This window comes from Crinia signifera, chromosome 6 (genome assembly GCF_055691185.1).
Source record: "Crinia signifera chromosome 6, ASM5569118v1, whole genome shotgun sequence".
In the NCBI taxonomy this organism is placed as follows: Eukaryota; Metazoa; Chordata; class Amphibia; order Anura; family Myobatrachidae; genus Crinia; species Crinia signifera.
Genome location: NC_139222.1, coordinates 235338239 through 235350400, shown reverse-complemented (window position 1 = coordinate 235350400; position 12162 = coordinate 235338239). Strand labels below are relative to the sequence as shown.

General features: G+C 42.7%; 1 protein-coding gene across 3 annotated transcripts in view; it reads left to right on the top strand.

Moving 5' to 3' along the window:
- Nucleotides 1–12162, top strand: part of SLC16A9 (solute carrier family 16 member 9) — a 66583-nt gene that overhangs the window by 19972 nt on the left and 34449 nt on the right. For all 3 annotated transcript variants that reach the window (XM_083149125.1, XM_083149124.1, XM_083149122.1), the window contains one exon: nt 3597–3818. In XM_083149125.1, coding sequence (XP_083005251.1) covers nt 3623–3818 — 196 coding nt within the window. In that variant the 5' untranslated portion in view covers nt 3597–3622. The remainder of the gene's footprint in view (nt 1–3596; nt 3819–12162) is intronic.

Sequence of the window (12162 nt, the reverse complement as noted above, 5' to 3'; positions counted from 1 at the left end):
ACAAATTTTATTGAGTGGACACTGATGATTCTTGACAAAGAACTATAACAATATAACAATAGAGGGATCTGACGGAATATACACTATCAGATCGCCCATACAATTTCTCCAAAAAACATCCCCCCTTTCTTCAAAAATATGTGAGCTTGTCGAGCCTCCACCCACTGCTAAGCTCTTATCTACCCCCTACCTAGCTCACCAGCACAAATTTTACTGTGCAGAGCGCAAAAATCCCATTTGTGCAACCTAAGCTCTTACCCACCCTCTACCCAGCTCACCAATGCATGCTTGTAAATGACAGTGCATGAATAAACTGTCTAGTAACTTGTTAATGCAATCAACAGATACATGCACAAATTCTACTGTGCATAGCACTAACATTATATTCTGTGCAAAAACAGTTGCTAGAACAGACGCCTGCCGTCCTTTGAATATCCGTATAATAATCACGGACGCACAAATTTTACTGTGCAAAATAAGAGCACTAACATTATATTCTGTGCAAAAACAGTTGCTAGAACAGACACCTGCCGTCTTTTGAATATCCGTATAATAATCACGGACGCACAAATTTTACTGTGCAAAAATAAGAGCTACCAATAGAGGATACTAGAGACAGCTAAGATTGGGGATTAAGTATGATTAATCGAAACCTGGACCAATTGCATTAGTAAGGTGTGGGCAGCTAACAATACACGCACAAATTTTACTGTGCGCAAAGCCCAGTCTTCAGCGCATCAGCATCTGCTGAATAAAGATAACGACAAGCTGTAAATATTATTAACACTTGCCAACATATAACGCATTGATACACACCAACCAACCCAACACATGCAATCTGGGAGTCTGGTTACACACGGACCAACAGAGAGTCCTGACGGAACTGTGTATACCAACAGAGTCGTGACACAATAGAGGAACCAATCACAGCATAGTGTCTGGTCACCCACACGACTTCACTTGACAGTACCCAGTAGGGGAATAGGGGTACATATTAAGGACAACACGGCCGATTACATCCATTATAGCAACCAAACAATTAAGAGAAACCTCACGATAAGATTTATATAGAATGTGACACACATACAGCGCGTGCATCATTTTAATAATTGTTTTTGTATGTCTTGTACGTAGCATATATTTCACCATAACGGTTCTTCTTTTTATTGACATTAATAAAAGTTACTTTTTAACTTAATAACCCTCTTTAATGCGCCAGCAACAGAGACAATCTTTTTCTTTCTTTGTTCTTGTACTACAACCCTTGTCTCTGGCAGCACCCCCACAAATGCACTAACTGCAATTGCAACACGGCAATTAGTAATTGGGGTCAACAGTAAAAATATAAAAACGATATTCTTGTGCAGAACTACTTCCCATTCCCCTTCCCCTGTCTGAGTGTTTCAGACATGTACAGAGTCTCCTTCTTTCACTAGTAACACTTTAGGGGCCAAATATAATAGGGTATAAGAATCAGAAGGTAAGAGATTTTGGGAGAATTTTTTCCCATTTTTTTTTTAAAGCGGCAATCATTTACCCTGAAAAATCAGGTTGAATGTGCCATGTAATTGATTGCCGCTTTGAGAAATGGGAAAACTCTCCCAAATTCACTCACATTCTGATTCTCACACCCTATTACAGTACATTTAGCCCTAGGTGTGCTTCATTTGCCTGTGGATAGTTATAGAAATGTTTTATTTATGGAAACGTATATGTTATATTTTAGAAGTGTTTAGTGCTCTGTATGTAAAGATGCAGCTTATTGCCTTGATAGAAAATAATATGTCTCTGCAATTTCATTAAAAACCACGGAGATACTTTGCTTTCCAGCATTATGACCTAGTAGCAGTGAGAGCATTCTTACGTCTTTACTGTTCAGTCCAGATCATGAGGGTATTCAGACCTGATCGGTGCTGTACAAAATTGGAGAGCCCCACGTTCAGATAGCCAATGCCCAGACAGAGTAAAATCCCACCCTATGCAAATCCATACGCAACTCACTCACCATGAAGGATTGTTCCGACGTGTGCAGTGCGTAACCCTGACTCTTCCACAACTCGAAAGCGACCTGTTTTCACCTCCAAACAGCGACTTCCTGTCAATCATATTGCGGCCAGGTTGCATCAAAAAAATTGCTGATTTTTGTTGATGTTTGCCATTGTGCATGTCTGCTGTGGCAGTTGTTTGATAATCGATCACTGCAAATTCTCACAACAGCGATCAGTTCTGTATAACCCCTCATGTCGGCATTACTCTGTGAAGGCCGTGGCCGGCTGCAGGACAATCTGTAGAAGGCTCATCTTAAGTAGCAAACGGTTCTTCTTTCATTGCTAAACAGACACCTAAAATAATTGCGGAAGACACAGCATTTTTAAAACCCAGCAACTTTCATTATTTTAAAGCTCTCTTTGTGGCCTGTCGGAATAAATAGATTTCTATGACACTTGGGAGTGGTATACACATTACATAAATGTTGCATTTATAAAGTTTTTTGTACCTGATAAATGCAGCGTAAAACCAGTATGTAACACCACCCTGAGTGCTAGACTCTGGCTGCAGTATTGCTAACTTTACTGGAGAATTGTACCAGAACGCCCAACAGATTGGGGAGATTCTAGGCACATCGGTGGGAATTCAGTTGTCTAGTGCTGTGACCACCACCATTAGATGGCGTAGATGGAGCAGTTCAATTGTTGCTCCGTTAAGACATGATTAGCTGCAGGGGAGGGGGCCCATTTTAGCACGCAGCCCCTGGAGGCGGCAAGCTGAAATGTGCTAAAAAGTGACCAGTGTGGCCTAAGCAAAAGGGTGCGTGGCTTTGGTGGAGAGGTGTGGTTGTGAGCGATGCCTCCTATTTGCTGTCACTCAGTGCATGACATGCCCTCACTTTTTCTCCCATGAATAGCGCACATTATCTGTTCCCCACTGCTTTTTTGTGCAGTGCAGTGAGGGACAACGGAATTCCCACCCCCCCCCCTCCCACAAATAACCATCACCACCTCCACCATCACCACCACGTGACACTGCTACCTACAGGAGACAGTTAGTATGTACAGTAAATTAATATATAAAGTCTCAAACATATGGACAAATACAGTACAGGAATACCTTTGTGTGTTCTCTTGTGTGTGGCTCTAACTGCTACACAAATGTAATGATCTTACAGCCCCACGGCAGCAAATGAGCACGGAAATCTCCACCTGATTTTATCTATCCGCTAGAACCCCTAGTAGCAGAAAGCTGGATGGTCCTGGAGCTGGAGCTGCAGAATGAGCGACAACAGAAACTCAGTGTTTGGAAAACTGCTTTTTTCACAATTGATAAAAGTTCACTTTATCTACACACCTTTGGTCAATATGGTGCAAGGTTCAACTGAGCAAGGATATACTGTATTTCTATATGTTAGCAATGGTGCCTTAATATTTCTGCTGTCGGAGAAGGGAGAGTGGGGGCTCAGGGGGAAATGGAAGCTCATTGGCTGAATTTGTCCGTTCGGTCAAACTTCTGAAGTTGTTTCCCACAGTTTAAAATCCATGTCACATAAATGTCTTAGTTTATAAAAACTAATGTCTAAATGTTTCTCTCATTTCTCATAGAACTTTAGACAGCCATCCTGCTAGAGATGACGTACCAGAAGCCACCAGATGGAGGATGCGGCTGGATCATTGTCACAGCCTCTTTCTTTATCCAGTTTCTGTGCTATGGTTCCCCTCTGGCTGTTGGAGTTCTATATGTTGAGTGGTTAGATGTCTTTGATGAAGGCAAAGGGAAGACTGCTTGGGTCGGGTCTCTGGCTGCTGGAGTGGGACTACTTGCAAGTAAGTTTTGTCTAGTTTTGTTTTCCAACAAATCTATGTATTCGGCTACCAAAATATCATCACTTGTGCCCGTGGAGCCGATTCTGGATCACTCTTAGTGAATCGAATTTGGCTCCTGCCCCGATGGTCGTGGTTTGTGCATGTGCATTTCAGCGCATATGCAAACCCCGACTGTGAACGATTTACAATGTTGTCGGTCCATTTGCTGCAGGGAGGGAGGGTCGGAGCCGGTGCTGGGCCATGGGACGCCCAGCGTTTCATCGGTGCCCCCATGAAAACAATGGGCGTTCCTATGGGAATGCGGGTAGGACAATGTCTGCCGGGGGCAGGCAGTTGACGTCACACCCTGTCTTTGTCCCAATGCCCGCAAATATGTCAGTCTCCACTGCCTCTACTGATATTTGCGAAGGCAGGAAAAATCGTCATTGAATTTGTAATACACTCAGGTATTGTGCGTGTTAGGGACTGTATAAGATCCTGTGCTGACACTAGTCTTGCAAAGTAGTACACGTTGGTACTGCGCGTGTGGTGTAGTGTATCAAGGTAGGTTTATATATAGCAGACCATTTTAAAATCTTAGTTGAGGCCTACTGGAGCAAGGCAATTAAGACGAAAGATCTACTGCAGTTCCCTCTGCAAAAGTAATTTGTCCCGGTCACCTCCCCTGTTGAGTGGAGGGATTTGGTCTATCAGTGCACATTAGGTCACTGATTTTGTGACATTTTTCTTGAACATGTCTTGCGACTGGTAATGATTTTTGGTCCAAATTTGAATTAGTAGGTAACAGACTCTTTTTGATAGACGATCTGTGTTGGCTGATCCGTTCCTTGATCATTCGGGAGGTTTTTCCTACGTAGACTAGTTTGCAAGGACAGGTCAATGCATACACTACAAATTTACTATTGAAGTCCATTCTGTGATGTATCATGATAATTCTTCCATCTTGGGGATTTGTGAAACTCTCCCCAGTTATGAGAAAAGGGCAGTTTGAGCATCCAGAGCACTTATAAACACATTTTTCCTTGAGAGCCAATTTGAGGGTGAAGGTTTGTTGAGGGAAAGGTCTGTAACCACCAACATGTCCTTTAGGTTGGGTCCCATTCTGTAGGCGTAGCGAGGGGGCGTGGAAAGTACCTTTGTCAACACCGGGTCACTGGCAATTAGGTGCCAGTGTTCCATAATTTTATTCTTAATGAAATTTGAGGCCATTGTATAGGTACTACAGAAATTCAGCCAGTCTGTACCTCCAAGTGTGTGACAGTCTTTAGACTTAAGAAGATCGTCCCGTCTTAGGAGGGAGACTTTGTGGAGGGCATCATTTATGTCATCTCTGTTGTAGCCAAGTTTTTAGGATCCGAGTTAATGAGACAAACGTAATCCATCGCCAGAATTGACCTTGCCTCTAACTACTAGAGCCAGCACTCTCAAAAAGCCTAGCTCTAACCACCTACGCAGAATGCTGTCAACACTTTTCTAAGGGTATTGAAACGAGACACTTGCCCGTTTATCAATAAACAGAAGATTTCATACCATAATCTGACTATTGAGGAGAAACAGGCAATTAAAACCCTGAAAAATGACAAAGACCTTATCATTACAGCAGCTGACAAAGGGGGTGAAATAGTGCTTCTCAACTTTGACTATCATGTAAAAGAAGCCACCAATCAACTCTTGCAGGCTGAATGCTATGTCCCTCTGGACTATGATCCAACATGGCGATACAAAAAAGAAATTGATGGTATTATTAAACTCGGACTTTCAAATAGCTACATCAACAAGGAAATGGCAGAATTCATGACACAGGCACATCCTAAATCCCTATCCTTATACCCTCCCTAAGGTACACAAGTCGCTTACTGCACCTCCAGGGCACCCCATAATTTCCGCTATGCCAGTCACTTTCTCAATTTGTAGACTTCTTCCTCCAGCCAGTGGTTAAACATACCGAAAGTTTAATAGAGGACACCACAGACTTCCCCAGGAAACTCAATGACATACCTCCTGGCACACTGATGGTCACCTTAGACGTGGCCAGTCTATATACCAATATGCCCCACTATGAAGGTATCAAAACAAGCCGGGAAGCAGCATTAATAAGCAGCCATTACATTGGTCCACCAACAGAATACCTTGCATTGCTCATGGAGGTACTACTCCACAAGAACTACTCTCTTTTTCAAAACCGGTTCTATCTCCAGCACCAAGGCACCGCAATGGGGTCTAACACGGCCCAGGCCTATGCCAATCTATTTATGGTGGCATACGAACATCTGCACATCTATGACAACCAGCTTTATAACAAGTATATTCAATTCTACGTTCGATACATTGATGACTTCTTCATGCTTTGGTGTGGTGGTGAAGTCAACCTGCTGGTGTTCATTGATTACCTCAATTCCCTTGTGGGTACCATTAGGTTTACCATAAATTTCAGCCATCAGCTGATCAATTTCTTAGATGTAACCATTAGCCTGGAAAACCAGATGATATCTACCTGTGTCTTTTCAAAATCAACTGATAAGAACACGCTCCTCCATGCAGGCAGCTTCCGCCTAGCAGCCCTCAAAACGGGCCTTCCATATTCTCAGATGATACGTTTGTCGCATTAACTTGGATCCTAAAAACTTGCCTTCAGCTTTAGCACAAGTGGCCCAACGCTTCTCAGACAGAGGCTACAACAGAGATGACATAAATGATGCCCTCCACAAAGTCTCCCTCCTAAGACGCGATGATCTTCTTAAGCCTAAATACTGTCACACACTTGGAGATATATACATTGCTGGTTGACACTGTCTTTACCCCTGAGAAAAACTGGCAAGCTGCCAGTTGAAACGGCTGTTGGGTCATCCACTGAACGCTTTAATCATGTTCTGCATCTAAATACAGATCACTTTATACCTTCAATCCGTGAGTGCTGGTACTTTTCCTTCCCCCACAAGGGAGGTGACTGTTGCTATTTATCATTTTTCTGGACCCTGCACCACATTGTGGCCTGCGTATTATTGAGTGCCACCTTGTATCACAATTTTTATATATATATATATATATATTTATATATATATATATATATATATATATATATATATATATATATATGGGAAACAAGAAATATAGAGAGTGCTTTTTACCACCTAATGGAACTTCCACCAGTTGCAGTCATATACAGTACAATAACCCAATACAATGTATAATCATAAAACCAGAATGCTTTATTTGTGTTTCAAGAACCACATCTGGACATTGTATCCTTTTCGGAAATGCGATATCAATAACCCGACGCGTTTCATCTTAAAAAGACTTCATCAGGGGTTTTACACTAGATATGATTTCAAACGCTGAAACATGCGTGTTACACCTTCAAGGTTCGCAGGCTGTAATAACCTTCCCCTCAGTGGGGCAGATTCCAAAAATCCGATGTTCCCCAATTGGGGTCAAAAAGTACACGATGTATCCACAACCTTCTTAATGTCCCTATTTAGGGTGCAGGCACATGGAATTTTAAATTAGAGGGACCATCCCATTTATAGAAAACTGTCGGCGAGATCTGTGCAATGTAGATGGCCTGATCCACCGTATCCAGTTCACAGTATCTGATCTAAGTGGAGAATGCTGGACAAAGCTGTCTGCAGATAATATGTTTTATCTGCAGACAGCTTTGTCCAGTATTAGGCAGCTAAGAGGTCTTATTTATTAATCAATAAAATTTATTACAATACTATAATTATAAACTGGCTGGCAGACAACATTAAAATACAAAATTAATATAAAAATACAATGAGAATTTCTGACCATTGATGTTGTCAAATTTTTGCAAAGCTGTATTCACTTAATATATAAGCAGAATTCTGCAGCATGGGTTAATTTAAAGCAACAGTTCTCTCTCAGCTGGGGTAGCATGTATGAGTTAGATTGCACCAACAGTTCTCTCACAACTGGGTTATTAGTAGCATGTATGAGTTAGATTGCACCAACAGTTCTCTCACAACTGGGTTAGTAGTAGCATGTATGAGTTAGATTGCACCAACAGTTCTCTCACAACTGGGTTAGTAGTAGCATGTATGAGTTAGATTGCACCAACAGTTCTCTCACAACTGGGTTAGTAGTAGCATGTATGAGTTAGATTGCACCAACAGTTTTCTCACAACTGGGTTAGTAGTAGCATGTATGAGTTAGATTGCACCAACAGTTCTCTCACAACTGATTAGTATGGATAAGTTATTGCAGATGTGGTTATAGTAAAGGCTTGGATTAATGCTCTCTCGCAACATTAATTGGTTAGTTGATTTGGAAACTAAGTCCATATACTCACTGTTCCTTATCAAGTTTTCAGTCACTCAGCAAGTGCCCATTGCAATCTTTGAAATAAAAGCTTATTATAACCAGTGTCCATTCGTGGTATTTAGGTTTTTAAAACTTGTTTGTTGGGACCCCATCATAGGTCCTATGAAGGTCCGGTGCTCCCTGTGTGTTTCTCCTCAAATCCTTCCCGGCTGCTGGTGCTTCCCGATATTGCAGCCTTGGCTGGAGGTAATTTGGGATATAGCCAGGTTCTCCACGGGTCGCTCTGTGGGTGTATTGACACGTTTCCCCACCTAACTACAGTCTCAGAGGCTTCCTCCTTCTTTGTGACTGCAGCAGATTGAGATTATGAACAGAAATATTCTCAGAAAACCCCCCTCCGATATTCTAAGACCACGGTCAGTGTGTGCTAACAGTTTCGGAATTGACTTCCTTCATCAGAGTACCTTGTTAGTTTGCTGTTTACTACTGTTGCTTATATTGCCATCGCCTTGACAAAGATCTGCACCAGGACCGAAACGTTGGCAGGCTATCGATTGGATTAAACTCTGGACTTTATACTTTCATTAGAAGACTGGTGAGTGCTGTTTTTCCCTCTTTTGGGATTTCTGGGTATGTAATTGGGAGTGCTGACTCATTGCAGTACTCTCTAAACAGCACCCCAGCGGATGCCTGGGTTAATGATGAGACTGCAGGGCTTTTGATATCATATATGTGAGTGAGTGTGTGTGTCTGTGTGTGTGTGTATCCTTACATGGTATAAAGCAAAGTCACGTCTGGCTGTCTGTCTCTGAATGCAGTAATCTGGCCAAGTTGTTGTGGAGTTTTCCATATACTGTATGTGCTGCAGTTTCCTCATAAGGTTTATCTTTAACTACTATAGCCCTAGCCCCTATGGACACCCAGCAAATGAGGATTTTAAATGCAGGGACTTATAGCTCACTGCTACCATTACACAGCATGTTATGCCTGCATTCAGGTTCCCCACAGCTAACCTACCCTAAGACCTGTAACCTCCGCATAACGCATGTTCAGCGGCCACTTTGCTCCTCCCATTCATGTTACCCACAGCTAACCCCCCACAGCCCTGTAACCTCTGCATAATGCTAGTTCCGGAGCCATTTACTGTAGCTCCCACCACATCCCCTCACGCAGCCTCACAGCATATCCCCTTATACAGCCACCTGCCTTCTGTCCTGGGGGCCGCACACACGCAGATCTGAGAGGCGTGCATACGTCAGTGATATCTTTAGTTTCAATTCATTACCTTGCTATAACTACAAAATATATTCCCATGAGAAGCATAGGCAGGCTGCTGGTATATGTATATCATATTATATAAAACCACTTCCTCCAAAATCTTCCCAAAACAGAACCTGAGGCAAAAGTTGTTACTGCTCATCGGTGTCTTTCTGCCCTTCGGTGTCTTTCTATGGCAATAGCTTTCCCATGCCAAGAATATTTATTTTTATCATTATTATAGTCAGGGCTATTTTTCAGCAGGCTCCAGCAGGAACTGAGGCCCTTATTCTAGTTCACTCTTTCTGACAACATATTTCTTAGATGGACAAAACCATGTGCACTGCAGGTGAGGCAGGTGTAAAACCCAACCCAATCTAATTATCTCTGCACAAGTAACACCTGCCTCACCTGCAGTGCACATGGTTTTGTCCATCTAAGAAATATTTTGTCAGAAAGAGTGAATGGTATTGTTCCGTGTTTAACCCGCAGGTCATGGGCATCACCGTTATAGAATAAGGGCCTCAGTTCCTGCTGGAGCCTGCTGAAAAATAGCCCTGATTATAGTGCCAGCATGTTCCATTGCTCTGTACAATTGAATAAGGGCCTCAGTTCCTGCTGGAGCCTGCTGAAAAATAGCCCTGATTATAGTGCCAGCATGTTCCATTGCTCTGTACAATTGAGAGGTATTTACGCCACACTCTTCTTAGTGCATAACAGCCGTGGGTCAGTAAATGAAACGGCTCTATCATTAAAATAAGGCATCTGTTTCCCTAAAAGTTAACCTATGAAACTAGTAAAAAAGGACCCAAGACTTGCCAGGGAAGAAGTAATGCTCCATACACATGACTCTAGGATATTGTTAACAATAACGGCGATGCCCATGACCTGCGGGTTAAACACTGAACAATACCATTAAGGATATTGTTCAGTGACACCATCGGGAACCCCACAGAATGTATAGTCACTGACGCAGGAGCGTGCATCGTTAACGATATAGTGGGTACACACTGAACGATATTCACGATGATATTATTAACGATATCGCAAGCATGCATATCATTAATGTGTACTGTGTGTATGTGCCTAAGTCTTTTTAACGGTTCCAGCCATTATCACATAGTAGCTGAATAGAGAGGTAACAGTGTGGCGATATTAGATTCCCCTAACAGTGGAGGCACATCCATTAGTTTCTCTTCATAACATGAGTAGTGGGAGAAGAATGTGTAGGTTCAGTAAGTGCTGATGTGTTTACTTTTCAGAAATGATGATAGTGTAGATGCTGAGGTCAGTCTTCCTGGCTAATTGAGCACATCATAACAAGCTCAAGCTCTTACAGGATTCGGCTGTAATCACAGCGGTCATATTCTAGAAGCAGATTCTTAGAGAATGCAAATTTGTTTTGTATGTAACCCTTCGAGTGCCAGCGTTGCTGCGAGCAATCCTGTGAGCGACTGTTCTTTTAGTATACATAAATACAAATACAGCCAAGTCAATTAATTGAAGTTTAGTTAAATATTGCACTTAACAAAAAAGACAGTCGCTGTGAGCGACGCTGGCATTTTTAACGGATATCCTGGCCAGTGATGTTTGGCAGTGTTAGGGGTGCAGTTGGTGCGGCTCCCCTATTTGAATTTTGGACTGTGCGACAGCTGCCACTGTAGAAGAGATATTCATGTCTCCATGAGATAATTATGTTTGCAAAGGAGACACTTTTACGCCCATTGACCATCATTCCTTCTATTTGTGAGAAGAATGCAGTAAAATTCTGGGCAGCCTACTTTTAAAGCCTCCTTTCCGGGAGAAGCCTGGAGAGGAGACTCTCAGTAGCACTTCAGGGGGCGGGACACGAAGGGCTAAATGTTGTGATTTGCATCTTTAGCCCCTCCCCCCTCGAAAAGCCGTGAATCGCGGGAAGTTATTGCTGCCGCGGAGGAGATGCGCAGGGGGTGGGGGGCAGCGATATCCAGGAGGGTTGCCCACCTTTCCGGGGGGCAGGGGGGGACACGGTTTACGGGAGCCTCCTGGCCATTCCAGGAGGGTAGGAAAACCAGTAACACCCACTTATGTTATACAGCTTAAATGTTGTGAAACTACAAGTCCCATCATTTCCATTTCAGTGCGGTTTCCACAACTTAATCAGTCTCAGATTAGCTAGCATGTCAAATTCAGACAAGCTGTCATGGGGAGGTGGGGGAGGGTGATCATAAATAACTGATCAACACTGTCAATAGTCCAATGTAAATTTATAAAGGCCCCCAACCACTAGTGTGATTTGGGACCTTTTCATCTGATTCGGAGGCATCGGCCTGAGGAATCGGATGAAAAGAGCCCAAATCGCATGTGTTTAACCTCCGATCATCGACACTGCTGCACCAAGGTTTCATTGGATCCCACAACCAGGAAAAGGATCACGTACAATATGTCACATGCAAAAGGACCGCATCTGATCATGTTGTTTTGTATGATTTGTTTTGTATGATATTAACCCTTCGAGTGCCAGCGTTGCTGCGAGCGATCCTGTGAGCTACTGTTCTATTAGTATAAATAAATACAAATACAGCCAAGTCAATTAATTGAAGTTTAGTTAAATATTGCACTTAACAAAAAAGACAGTCGCTGTGAGCGACGCTGGCATTTTTAACGGATATCCTGGCCAGTGATGTTTGGCAGTGTTAGGGGTGCAGTTGGTGCGGCTCCCCTATTTGAATTTTGGACTGTGCGACAGCTGCCACTGTAGAAGAGATATTCATGTCTCCATAAGATAATTATAATAAGAATGCAGTAAAATGATAACACCCCAGGG